This window comes from Jaculus jaculus, chromosome 4, assembly GCF_020740685.1.
Source record: "Jaculus jaculus isolate mJacJac1 chromosome 4, mJacJac1.mat.Y.cur, whole genome shotgun sequence".
NCBI lineage: Eukaryota > Metazoa > Chordata > Mammalia > Rodentia > Dipodidae > Jaculus > Jaculus jaculus.
In genome coordinates, this window is record NC_059105.1 from 18,348,313 (window position 1) to 18,362,225 (window position 13,913).

The following is a 13,913-nucleotide window of genomic DNA, read 5'->3' on the forward strand; positions in this document are numbered from 1 at the left end:
AGAATTCAGCTTTAAGTCTGTTGACCTGCACTATACTAGAGAGGTGATATTTTTAGCAACATGACAATGTGATTGTTACTCTCCTTGATGAACAGTTTCTCCAAGTAGACTTTGAACACCCAGAGGACAGGTAAGCATTTATTTGGTGGATTTCCTGCAAACGAGAAAATATTAGTTGTTTATTCTCAGTCACATTGGATTTGGTGTTTGGATTTGTTCTTTGTCACTCAAGGTGAAGTTTTAATGTGGTTTAAGTAAAATTGGTTTAAGTCTTGGTTTCCTTGGAGACTTCCCATGCCCTTTTCCCTCATCTTTTATTTTTTATTTTTTTGTTCCAATCCCCCCTTTTTTTTCCTCATCTGAACACCCACCAATTTTTTTCTTTCATGTAGTTCAACAAACCTTTTCTTTTCTTTTCTTTTCCTTTATTGGTGTTTCGAGGTAGGGTTTCACTCTAGTCCAGGATGACCTGGAATCCACTTGTAGTCTCAGAGTGGCCTTGAACTCACAGTGATCCTCCTACCTCTGCCTCCCAAGTGCTGGGATTAAAGGCATGTGCCACTACACCCAGCTTTCAACAAACATTTTCATCTTCTATTACTTGTCAGGCGTTGAACTAGGTAAAAGACATGGTCGGTCTCATTTGGAAGATAATTAACTAAGGAGATTCAAGATGGAGTATGACAAATGGCATAAAAAAAAAAGACATCAGGAGCAGGGGAGATGGTTCAGCAGTTAAAGGTGCTTGCTTGCAAAGCTTGCTAGCCTGGGTTTAACTCTCCAGTACCCACATAAAGTCAGATGCACAAAGTGGCACATGCAACTGGAGTTTGTTTGCAGTGGTAAGGGACCCTGGCATTCTCTCTTTCTTTTCCTCTTACCTTGCAAATAACTAAGTACAAATATTTTAAAAAATGACAACAGAATGCCACAGAGGATTACTTCTTGACCTTTCAGCTATGATCAAGTGTAGAATGCCACAGAGGCACTGATGGAGAGATTTATAACAGCTGGCCAATTTTATGTATTTATTTTATTTTATCTGTTTGTTTTTTTTTTGAGGTAGGGTTTCACTGTAGTCCAGGCTGACCTGGAATTCACTATGTATTTTCAGGGTGGCCTTGAACCCACGGTGATCCTACATCTGCCTCCTGAATGCTGGGATTAAAGGTGTGTGCCACCACGCCTGGTTTGCTGGCCAATTTTAGATGGAGGAAGTAGCATTTGAACTTGAAGGATGGGTAGGATTTTTTTTTCTCTTAAAAAGCTTTAAAAAATCTAGTCTTTGGACTGGAAAGATGGCTCAGCAGTTAAGGGCACTTGCTTCTAAAACCTGATGGCCCAGGTTTGATAACCCAGTACCCACAAGATGTGCACAGTAGTGCATGCATGTGAAAGTCTACTTGGAGAAACTGTTCATCAAGGAGAGTAACAATCACATTGTCATGTTGCTAAAAATATCACCTCTCTGAGACTACAAGTGGATTCCAGGTCATGCAGGGGGCCCTGGCATGCTCATATATTTTTTTCTCTCTCTCCTTGTAAATAAGTAATAAAATTTTTTTTCTCTTGGTTTTTTGAGGTTAGGTCTCACTCTAGTCCAGGCTTACCTGGAATTCACTATGTAGTCTCAGGGTGGCCTCATGGCGATCCTCCTACCTCTGCCTGTTGGGATTAAAGGTATGTGCCACCATGCCTGGCTTAAATTGTATATATATATAATTTTTTTCTCAATTTTTATTAACATTTTCCATGATTATAAAAAATATCCCATGGTAATACCCTTTCTCCCCCCACATATATATATAATTTAAAAAAAAATACTTTTTTGGTTTTTTGAGGTAGGGTCTCACTGTAGCTCAGGCTGACCTTGAATTCACTATGCAGTCTCAGAGTGGCCTCAAACTCTCCGTGATCCTTCTACCTCTGCCTCCCGAATGGTGGGATTAAAGGCGTGCACCACCACATCTGGCACATCTTGTGTATTTCTGATTGTGGACATGTTGCACAGATTTTAGAAAAGAAGTTTTTGCCTTTCATGGTGTGCATACAATCAGTGATAATAGCTATTACCAGTTTTCCAAACTGATTGTAAGATTTAGGAATTTACTAGTAACAGAAGAAAATTCTAGTTGCTGCTTATCCTTATTAACACTGGGTATTCACTATCTGGCTAAATGTGGTATTTTGTTAACTTTTTTGTTTGTTTGTTTGTGAAGAAGGGTATCACTCTAACTCAGGCTAACCTGGAATTCACTATGTAGTCTCATGGTGGCCTCGATTTCATGGTGATCCTCCTACCTCTGCCTCCCGAGTGCTGGGATTAAAGGCATGCACCACCATGCCTGGCTTGTATTTTATTAAAATTTTATGATGTTAACTACTTTTTTCATATACTAATTGCCCATTTTAATGCCCTCCTTTTAAAAAAAAAAATTTGTTTTTGTGTTTCATGGTAGGGTCTCACTCTAGCCCATGCTGACCTGGAATTGGAATTTACTATGTACTTTCAATGTGGCCTTGAACTCATGGCAGTCCTCCTACCTCTGCCTCCTGGGTGCTGGGACTAATGCCCAGTTCTTGAAAGCCCTATTTTGTGAACAAAAAAAAAATTAGGGCTGGAGAGATGGGTCAGGGGTTAAGGCATTTGCTTGCAAAAGCCTGATGGTCTGGGTTTGATTCCCCAGTACCCACATAAAGCCAGATGCACAAAGTGGCACATGTGTCTAGAGTTTGTAGTGGCAGGAGGTCTTAGTGTACCCTTAGTCTCACTCTCTTTCAAATAAAATAAAATAATTTATTTATTATTATATTATTATATTATATTATTATTATTATTATTTTGGTTTTTTGAGGTAGGGTCTCACTCTAGCCCAGGCTGACCTGGAACTCACTCTGTAGTCTCTGGGTGGCCTTGAACTCACAGAGATCCTCCTACCTCTGCCTCCCAAGTGCTGGGATTAAAGGTGTGTGCCACCATGCCTGGCTCCCTTGCCAGTTGTTAAAATTAGGCATTTATCTTCTGACTGTTGTAGTACTGTTGTCCTTCCTTATATGGTCCAGATACAAAGTCCTTTGACATATTTTTGGAATAACTTTTTTAGAGCTGGGTGTGGTGGCACACACGCCTTTAATCCCAGCACTTGGGAGATAGAGGTAGGAAGATTGCCATGAGTTTGAGGCCACCCTGAGACTACATAGTGAATTCCAGGTCAGCCTGGGCCAGAGTGAGACCCTACCTTGGAAAAAAAGAAGAAGAAGAAGAGGAAGAGGAAGAAATATCTAGGAATATCTTTTTCAAAGTTGACATACTTTACAAATATTTTTTTCAAAGGTGTGCCTTGTCTATTCATTCTCATACTGGTGTCATTTGAAACAGACATTCTCTTCTTCTCCTCCCCCTTTTTGTTGCAGTGTTGGGAATAGAATCCAGGGTATTTCTTATGCTAGGTAAGAGCTCTACATGGATCTAAATCCCCAGCTTAGAGGCTTGTTTTTTTATTTGTGTGTGGGTGTATGGGTATGCATGTGCCTCTTGCAACTGCAAATGTTGTCACCAGGCCATTGTGCCACTTTGTGTGTACCTGGTATTGAATCAGGGGCCAGCAGGTTTTTATCACTGAGCTATTTTCCTAGTCCCCCCCCCTTAATACACTTTTAATATTGTGTTTTTATTTATTTATTAGAGAGAGGGAAAGAGGCAGATTGAGAGAGAATGGTTGCGCCGGAGCTTCTAGCCACTGCAAACGAACCCCAGATGCATGTGCCACCTTGTGCATCTGGCTTATGTGGGTACTGGGGAATCAAACTGAGGTCCTCTGGCTTTGCAGGCAAGTGCCTTAACTGCTAAGCCATCTCTCCAGCCACTGCCCCCCCCCAACTTTGTTTTGAGGCAGGGTCTTATTTTACTCCAGACTGACCTGGAACTCATTCTGTAGCTTGGGCAGGCCTTGAATTTATGGCAATCCTCCTACCTTAGCCACATGAGTGCTGGGATTAAAGGTAAGAGCCAGGTTGGAGAAATGGGTTAGTGGTTAAGGCACTTGCCAGAAAAGCAAAAGGATCCAGGATCAGTTCCCCAGTACACATGTAAAGCCAGATGCACAAGGTGGCACATGCATCTGGAGTTCATTTGTAGTGGCTAAAGGCCCTGGCATTTCCATAGTAAATTTCTCTCTCCTTGTATATAACACACACACACACACACACACACAGTCGCATGCACACACGTGAGAGCCCTTATGCTCAGCGTTTTCTTTTTTTCTTGAAAGGAAAGTTTATTTAGTACACTGCAAATGGGCAGTGGGCTGGGCAGTAACTACAGTTCTGCCTGCAGCCAAAAATTAATGTAATACAATTGTTTAGTATTTTTTTTTTAGCAAGATGCTGTTTGTATTAAACATAAATCTTTGGGGCTGGAGAGATGGCATAGTGGCTAAGTGCTTGCTTGTGAAGCCTAAGGACCCTGGTTTGAGGCTCGATTCCCCAGGACCCATGTTAGCCAGATGCACAAGGTGGCACATGCATCTGGAGTTTGTTTACAGTTGCTGGAGGCCCTGGTGCACCCATTCTCTCTTTCTCTCTGTCTGCTGCTCTCAAATAAATAAAATAAATAAAAATAAACATAAATCTTTGGGGTGACTCCTTGGTGTAGGAGTTTGAGTGTCATCTAGGATATGGTTAGTAGGATTTTTACAGGTAAATATTACAGAAGAGCACTGCAAAAAAAAAAAAAAGAAAGAAAGAAAGAAAAGAAGAAGAAGAAGAGCGCTCTCTCAAATAAATAAATAAAAATAAAAATATTTTTAAACACAAAAGGGCTGGAGGGATAGCTTAGTGGTTAGGGTGTTTACTTTCAAAGCCAAAGGACCCAGGTTCAATTCTCCAGGACCCATATAAGCCAGATGCAGAAGGTGGTACATGTGTCTGGAGTTTGTCTGCAGTGGCTAGAGGCCCTGACATGCCCATTCTCTTTCTCTCCCTCTCAAATAAATAAATTTAAATTTAAATTTAAAAAAAGAAAGAAGAGAGAGAGCAAGCCTGAGCAATGGCCTCATGTAATTATGACGGGCATGGGAAACCTGGAGTTTGGGCTGTTCCAGGCTGGGGGTGGGGAGCGGTGAGGCAAAGCTAGAAGGGTTGTGTGGAGGCACACTGGGAAAGGCTTTCTTTGTGGCTGTGTGAGTCCAGACTGTTCTAGAGAAGCAGAAGCACTGCCAGAATACTTATGAATGCAGACTGCATTAGGTTGCCTTCCTCCCACTCTCTGATTTGCCCCTCCTTCTCTGCTGCCCTGTGCACCAAATAAGCATCTTCGACAACTCTGGCCTGTGGGGCCAGGAATCTGGTGTCCTCCTTCCCTTGTCTTGCACTCAGCTGGTCACCACATCTCACAGATTCTGTTGTCTAAGTTTCTTCACCAATATCCCTTCTTTTTTACTACCTTTATACAAGATCTCACAGTGTTTAATCTGAAACTGACTGTCACCTCATGGGTTTCCCTGTCTTTGGTTCTCTCAATATACAACCTGTTCCTTTAGCACCCAGAGTGATGATTCTAAAGTGGTAGCAATTCATACCTTTCCCCCCCAGCTAACCATCTCCTTAGTGTCCTTAAGAGAAAATGAAAACCCTTCTAGCTTATGTCCTATTTCATTGTGATTTGCTTGCTCATCCTTAGATTCTACTTAAGCCTGCCTTCTCCATGCCTGCCCTAAAATACCTTTGCCTATGCCACAGTCAGGATAGCCTTATTGGATCCCCTAGGATACCTGGCTACCCTGTATTATCTGGGATGATCACTATCCCAGGGGCTATGAACTCTCCAAGTTGGGGATTTTGCTATATTTAGTTTTTACTGGGTATATGGAGCTTTTTATGGACAACAACTTTGTCTTATCTTCATATAAACTTGCACAATACCTGCTAGAACAGAATAGATGCTAATTTTTAAAAAGTAAGGGTTAGTGCTAAGCTACTTCACAATCTTCCTGTCTAATTTGTGCATGTGACTGACTGCACAATAGTTAAATATGGCTTTTTTTTTTCTTTTTGGTTTTTCCAGGTAGGGTCTTACTCTGGCTCAGGCTGACCTAGAATTCACTTTGTATTCTCAGGGTGGCCTTGAACTCTCAGCGATCCTACCTCTGCCTCCTGAGTGCGCCACCACACCTGGCAAATATGGCCGTTTTGTGTGTCTTCAAGATCTTAAGTCTGTGGCATATACTTATACTTTGAAGAAATCAGTTTCAATATTTAGTATGTGTGGTATTTCTTGGCCATTTAAAACATTTTTTTGTTTATTTTTATTTACTTATTTGAGAGTGACAGACAGACAGAGAAAGAGGGAGGGAGGGAGAGGGAGAGGGAGAGAGAGAGAGAGAGAGAGAGACAGAGAGAGGGAGGGAGGGAGGGGGGGGGAGAATGGGTGTGCCAGGGCCTCCAGCCACTGCAAATGAACTCCAGATGCATGCGCCATCTTGTGCATCTGGCTTATGTGGGTACTGGGGAATCAAGCCTTGAACTGGGGTCCTTAGGCTTCACAGGCAAGTGCTTAGCTGCTAAGCCATCTCTCTAGCCCTTTCTTGGCCATTTTAAAAAGTATTTTATTTATTTAAGAGAGAGAGGCAGGGAGAGAATGGGCATTCCAGAGCCTCTAGCCACTGCAAACAAACTTCAGAGGCATGCGCCACCTGTGCATCTGGCTTTATATGTGTATTAGGGAATAGAACCTGTATCTTTTGGCTTTGTAGACCAGTGCCTTAACCGCTAAGCCATCTCTCCTGCTCTTCTTGGCCATTTTTGTAGGGCAGTTGCTTGGCACCAAATGCAATGCCACAAACGACATTTTCTCACAGAACCACTGTTGTTGGTCTAACCAATATGTTTAGTTTTGGAGTAAAGTTCAAGAGTATAGTCTTTGGCTTCAGAGAGCCTGGATTCCAACAATGCTATTTATTTATTTATTGGTTTTTTTTAAGGTAGGGTCTCACTCTAGCCCAGGCTGACCTGGAATTCACTGTGTCATCTCAGGGTGGCCTTGAACTCACAGGGATCCTTCTACCTCTGCCTCCCAAGTGCTGGGAGCACCACCGTGTCCAGCTATTTATTTATTTAATTTATTGCGGGTTTTCGAGGTAGGGTCTTACTGTATCTCAGGTTGACCTGGAATTCACTATGTAGTCTCAGGGCGGCCTCAAACTCAGGGCAATCCACCACTCCTGGCTATGATACTGCTTATTAACTTGAAATTTTAGCCTTAGTTAGCTTACCAGGACAATAGGAATATTATGAAAATTTAGAGAGATAATATATGGACGGGATTTAGCACATAGAAAAATTCTTCCATACATGGTAGGTTTTAGAACAATTTCTTAGAATCCATGGGTTGCCACATTTAACTCCTGAGGGGTAGGGCTTGGCCAAATAAGTGGTTTTATGCCCAAGATGGCCTCAGGATCACCTAGGCCGTATTCCTTTCCTTGTACCCCTTGCTTTACTTGCCTTTTCGCCCAGTTCCCGGACTGTAGACGGTTGGGGATCCACTTCTCCAGCCTAGGCTCTGCTGAAGGTCTAAGGCTGTGAACGCAGTGGGGGGAACCTTGTGTGGGCGGAACTCGAGTGCAGCGGTGGGAGGCTTCCGGGGGAGCCGCTTCGGTGATGGGTCGGCGGAGACAGAAAAGCGCCGGACGCCGGGCCGATCATGGACGCTTGACAACCTGCAGGCAGGCTCCTGGAGGCCGAGCCAGCGACCAAGGGGACAGAGAGTCGTCACAGACAGGTAGGAAACTGCGAGAGGGCAGGCCGCGCGGGAACCAACGCTCTAGTCACGGCCGGACCTCTAGCTTCGCTCCCGCCGCCTGGAAAGCCGGCGGCCACGCCGCCCCGCCCCCGCCCCGGGGAGCGCGCCCCGCGGCTCGTCACTCCCTGCCCGCCGCCCCGAGCAAGCCGCCGGCTCTGACGTCCACCCCAGCTTGCGACCCTCATCTTCCTCGCTGTGGCTGTCCTCGTTGTCTCTCCCTTCCCGCAGAAGCTGCCCTTTGGCCCCTCTCCAGTCCATCAGAATGGCGCCCCCTCCCATTGGAATTCATCTCCACTCGTCCCTATCTGCCTCTTGGGGCGGCCTCCCGCTCCATCTTGCAGACTTTGCTCTTGAGGTTGAGGTCTTTTGGAGAGACTGAAGTTTCTCCTCCATTTCCATCCCCTTTTTACCCCAGCTTTTCCCACTTAATCTCTTGGTGGAGATTCTAGTCTGTCTCTTCACGTGTGGCCACTTGAGAAGACCAGTTTTTGTATCTTCTTTCCTAATTTTCCTAATCACTACTACTTTTCCTTTCCTCACCCCCTTCTTTCTCTTACTTTTCTCACTCCCCTTCCTCTTCTCTCCTCAGAACCCTTTGTTTGCTAGCATTTCACTTTTTCTGTTTCTGACAGAACTTTCTTAGATTGCTCTAAGGGATGCAGTATTTATTCTTCCTAATATCCTGAAAGGGCCACTGCTCTGTGTGCCAAACTTCACAGAAGAACTTAGTTTTTGGTGCACCAGACTGTTCTCTGAGTTTTTCTTTGTTTCACTCTACTGTAGATGCTTTTATTTTATTTCTTCATATTCTCTAATGTGTACCATTAGTGGAAGATAAATCTCTTCTTAGGCGGGTTTCCTGAAGATTAGGTGTGCTGTGTGTCCATAGACTCAATTGAGGTTTTTCCTGTACGTCTTAACACATTCTCAGCATTGTTTTCCACGAATCATGTTATTGTTGATGTCTTGTACAGGTTCTGGATTTAGGTTTGGTAAAATATTACATACCAATAGGCTACATGAAGAGACTTTCCTCAGGGACTTAAACAGCATGCATTTTCTAAGTTTGGACTGCTATTGCCTATCATTAATCACATTCTTTAACCTTTCCTATGCCTAAATAACTTCTAAAAAATAGTATTAATTATTTAATTGCAGGGAGCAAGAGGGAGAGACAGAGGAGAGAGAATGAATGGGTGTGTCAGGGCTTCCTGACACTTCAAATGAGCTCCAGACACATGTGCCACTCTGTCCATCTGGTGGCTTTACATCAGGGCTTCAGGGTTTGTAAGCTAGCACCTTTAAATGCTGAGCCATCTCTCCAGGTCCTTAAATGACAGTTTTTTTTTTTTTTTCATTGTTGGGGCTATAACCTATGGCCTTGGCCATCCTAAACACTGCTCTCCCATATATTACCAGCCCTTAAGTAGACATATTTTGGTTTGTTTTTTTGAGGTAGGGTTTCATTCTAGCTCAGGTTGACCTGGAATTCACTATGGAGTCTCAGGGTGACCTTGAACTCCACGGTGATTCTCCTACCTCTGCCTTTTGGTGCTGGGCTTAAAGGTGTACCCTACCACATATGGCTAGTAGACTTTTTTATTAAAGCATGTCTTGTCTACTTTTGGTTTCTGAACTGTGTTTGACACAGACACACACAGTTCTAGAAATTGCCTCTGTATATGGGCAATATCCTGGGCTTCAGCAGAGCTGATTAGTGAGGTGGATATAAAATGTACACAAAGGAACTCCTGGGGCCTGGGGAGATGGCTCAGCAGGTAAGGGTGCTTCCACACAAGCATGAGGGCCTGAGAGCACTTACTTCACCCTGAGTTTGATTTGCCAGGACTTATGTAAACATCTGGGAGTGACCACACGTGTCTGCTACTCCAGTTCTGTGGGGCGTGGAGACCAGAGAATCACTGTAACTTGTAGGTGGGCCAGTCTGATTAAAAAAAAAAAAAAAAAAAGTGGGGGGTTTGAAGAGATGGCTTAGTGGTTAAGGCGCTTGCCTACGAAGCCTAAGGACTCAGGTTCAATTCTCCAGAATGCACGTAAGCCAGATGCACAAGGTGTCACACACATCTGGAGTTTGCTTGCAGTGGCTAGAGGCCCTTGCGTGCCCATTCTCTCTCTCTTGCCACCTCTCTAATATATAAAAATTAAAAAAAAAAAAATCTTAAAAAAAAGGCAGCTCTAAGTTGAGTGAGAGACTTCTCAAGGAAAACGTGGGCGAGTGATAAAAGAGGACACCCCACATTCTCCTCTGGCCTCTACACACATGTACATGGGCACATGCATCTGTACACACATGTGCATGGGCACATGCATCTGCACACACATGCATGCACTCCCTCTCACTCCCCCAAAAAAGAAACTCCTATGTTTCTTTCAGCTAACAAAAAGTGTGTGTGTTTGCTCACATGTATGTATGCATATGTGTAGCAGCCAGAAGACAACATCAGATATTCCATTCACCTCCTTTAAGACAGGTTTTCTCATTGGCCTGGAGCTCACCAATTAGACAAGGCTACCACTTGTCCAGCAAGCCCCATGGATCTTCTTGGATCTTATCTGTCTCCCTAGTGCTGGAATTATAAGCATCAACAACCGTGCTTAGCATTTTACGTGGGTACTGGGGATCATATTCCATTCCTCATGCTTGGAAGGAAAGCACTTTACTAACTGAGCCATCTTCCTAGTCCCAGCCAGCCTTGAGGATTTAGAAGATGATTCTATGAAAGAGGATAGAGAAGTGTCTTTTCAGCAGGCAAGCACCTTTAACTGCTGAATCATCTCTCCAGCTCCAAGAAATGTCTTTTATCTTGTTAAAAAATATTTTATTTATATATTTATGTATTTGAAAGAAGGAAAGAGGGAAAGAGAGAGAGAAGAGAAGAGTGAATGAATATGGGTATGCCAGGGCCTGTAGCCACTGCAAACACTGGGGAATTGAATCTGGGTCCTTTGGCTTTGCTGGCAAGTGCCTTAACCTGTAAGCCATCTCTCTAGCACAGAGGTGTCTTTTAGAAGGTTTGTTTTAGGGCTGGAGAGATGGCCCAGTGGTTAAGTTGCTTGCTTGCAAAGCCTAATGGCTGAGGTTGAGTCCCCAATACCCATGTAAAGCCAGATGCAGTGGCATATATATCTGGGGTTTGTTTGCAGTGGGTGAAGGCCCTGGCATGCCCATACACACACACACTCTCTCTCCTCTTGATCTCTCTATGCCTGCAAATGTGTGTGTGTGTGTGTGTGTGTGTGTGTGTGTATTTCTTTTTTTCTTTTTTAAGGGTTGAGCTGGGCATGGTGGTGCACACCTTTAATCCCAGCACTTGGGAGGCAGAAGTAGGAGGGTTGTTGTGAGTTTGAGGCCAGCCAGATACAACAAAATGAGTTTCAGGTCAGCCTAGGCTAGAGCAAAACCCTACCTTAAAAAAAAAAAAAAAAAAAGATTTGCACTAGGTGTGGTGGTACAGGCCTTTAATCCCAGCACTCGGGAGGAGGTAGGAGGATTGCTGAGTTCAAGGCCAGCCAGAGACTGCAGAGTGAATTCCTGGTCAGCTTGGACTGGAGTGAGACTCCACCTTGTAAAAACCAAAAAAAAAAAAAACCAAATAAAACAACAAACCTAACCAAATGAAACAAAACAGAAAGTGCTGGAGAGATGGCTTAGCAGTTAAGGCACTTGCCTATAAAGCCAAACGTCCCAGGTTTGATTCCCCAGGATCCATGTAAGCCAGGTGCACAAAGTAGTGCATGTATCTGGAGTTAATTTCTAGTGGCTAAAGGCCCTGGCATGCCCATTTTCTTTCTCTTTCCCCTCTCTCACATAAATTAAAAATTACACACACACACGCACACATATGTATGTATGTATGTATGTGTGTGTGTATATATACATATACATATATGTGTGTGTGTGTGTGCATGCGTGCGTGTGTGTATGTATGTATGTGGTTTAGTTCTTTGTGCTGCCTGACTGCTCCTAAACCTCCATCTGCAGGTGAGTTTCCCCTTGGGTGGCCCAGGTCCAGCCAGGCGGAGCCAAGAGGAGAGCCCCCTCACCCCCACTTTCCACTTGGGCTCTTTACCTACTCCTACTCTCCACATGGTAGGAGTTCTTTCTGCTTTCTTTTCTGTCCCTTCTGTGGATTTTCCAGGCCTACCACGTGGGCTCTCAAGCCATATGGGTGTCCTTTCTTGGTTCTGTACTTCCCTAAATAAATATAATCAACAATTAAAAAAAATAGGGCTGGAGAGATGGTTTAGTTGTTAAGGCGCTTGCCAGTGAATCCTAAGGACCTAGGTTCGATTCCCCAGGAGCCACATAAGCCAGATGCACAAGGTGACTCATGCATCTGGATTTCATTTGCAGTAGCTGGAGGCCCTGGCAGGCCCATTCTCTCTATCTATTTCTCTCTCTGATAAATAAAAATAATTTAAAAATAAAATAAAATAAAGGTTTGTTTCAGAAAAACTTTAGAATTCAGGGTAAAATAAATCTAGATTGAATTCTGTTTATCTCATATAATGGTCATTGTATGTCCACTCGAGGTTTTTTTTTGTTGTTTGTTTATTTTAATTTATTTATTTTGAAAGTGACAGAGAAAGAGGCAGATAGAGAGAGAATCAATGGGCGCGCCAGGGCCTCCAGCCACTGCAAATGAACTCCAGACGTGTGCGCCCCTTGTCCATTTGGCTAACGTGGGTCCTGGGGAATCAAGCCTCGAACTGGGGTCCTTAGGCTTCACAGGCAAGCACTTAACCACTAAGCCATCTCTTCAGCTCTCCACTTGAGGTTTTTGAACATTTAAGTATTCTGATGTTTGACCAGCATTAAATAAATACAGACTTTAAAAAAATATATTACTTTTATTTATTTGCAAGAGAGAGAATGGCCATGCCAGGGCCTCTAGCTGCTGCAAACAAACTCCAGGTGCATGTACCACCTGATGTGTCTGGCTTTATGTGAGTCTTGGAGAATCAAACCTGAGTCCTTTGGCTTTGCAGGCAAGCACCTTAAACGCTAAGTCAGCTCTCTAGCCTCAAAGACCCATTTTGAAAAGAGGAAGACTGACCCACTTTTATTTTGGACAGATCTCAAGGCCAGAGAATGGCAGGTGAACAGAAGCCCTCAAGTAACCTCCTGGAGCAGTTTATTTTGCTAGCCAAAGGTACCAGTGGCTCAGCCCTGACTGCTCTCATAAGCCAGGTGTTGGAGGCTCCCGGAGTGTATGTGTTTGGAGAACTGCTGGAGCTGGCCAATGTGCAGGAGGTAAGAAGAGCTTCCAAATAGAGTCTTTGTCTTCTCTGTCTAAACCTTTCTGATTCTCCAAGTTTACAGGGAATTCTATTGCTGAAGTGCCCTGGACTTGTGATGTGCCCTATTAAGGGTGGGATAGGAATTGGTGCGATAGGAGGGATCAAGGATGTCGTGGGTATTTTCCTTTAAACTTGGATAAAATTAGATTGTGTTGTTAGGTGTCTGAAATAGTTTTTTTAAAAAAGTCCAAGTGGTCTTGATATAAAATTGTGTTATAAGTGATTGTTATTGTTAGCTTTTGGTCATTGTACCTTAAAAATGCGACTTTTTAAAGAGTGATCAGTTCAAATGAAGAGATATACAGTAACTTATACTTCTCAACCTCTACTTTTCTCTTAGATACTTGTATTTTTATTTATTTGTGAAAAGTATAAAACATTTTATTGCTTTGGAAGAGCGCTTGTAAGCTTGTGGTGTGTTGGTAGAGCGAGTCTGCTTCCTTTTTGCCATCACAGGCTTCTGCCTGTGCAGGATAGCACTGGCTTTATGAATGGTCACCATCCAGGTATTTCTTGTTTTTTTTCTTTTAATATTTATTAAATTTGAGAAGGGGGGAGGTGCTCCAGGGCCTCTAGCCACTGCAAATGAACTCCATATGCAGTGTTATGTGGTGCATCTGGCTATATATGGGTCCTGGGGAATCAAACCTTGTTCAAATGAAGAGATATACAGTAACTTATACTTCTCAACCTCTACTTATCTTTTAGATACTTGTATTTTTATTTATTTGTGAAAAGTATAAAACATTTTATTGCTTTGGAAGAGAGCTTGTAAGCTTGTGGTGTGTTG

At 43.3% G+C, this 13,913-nt stretch overlaps 1 protein-coding gene across 2 annotated transcripts in view; it reads left to right on the forward strand.

The window, feature by feature from the left end:
• Positions 1–13,913, forward strand: part of Cops7b (COP9 signalosome subunit 7B) — a 40,253-nt gene that overhangs the window by 434 nt on the left and 25,906 nt on the right. The window contains exons 1-2 of one of the 2 annotated variants that reach the window (XM_004662242.3): positions 7,634–7,780; positions 12,899–13,076. In XM_004662242.3, the coding sequence (XP_004662299.1) occupies positions 12,915–13,076 (162 nt within the window). In that variant the 5' untranslated portion in view covers positions 7,634–7,780; positions 12,899–12,914. Of the gene's footprint in view, positions 1–7,633; positions 7,781–12,898; positions 13,077–13,913 lie in introns of those variants that run through there. The other variant, XM_045148326.1, reaches the window with a different exon arrangement.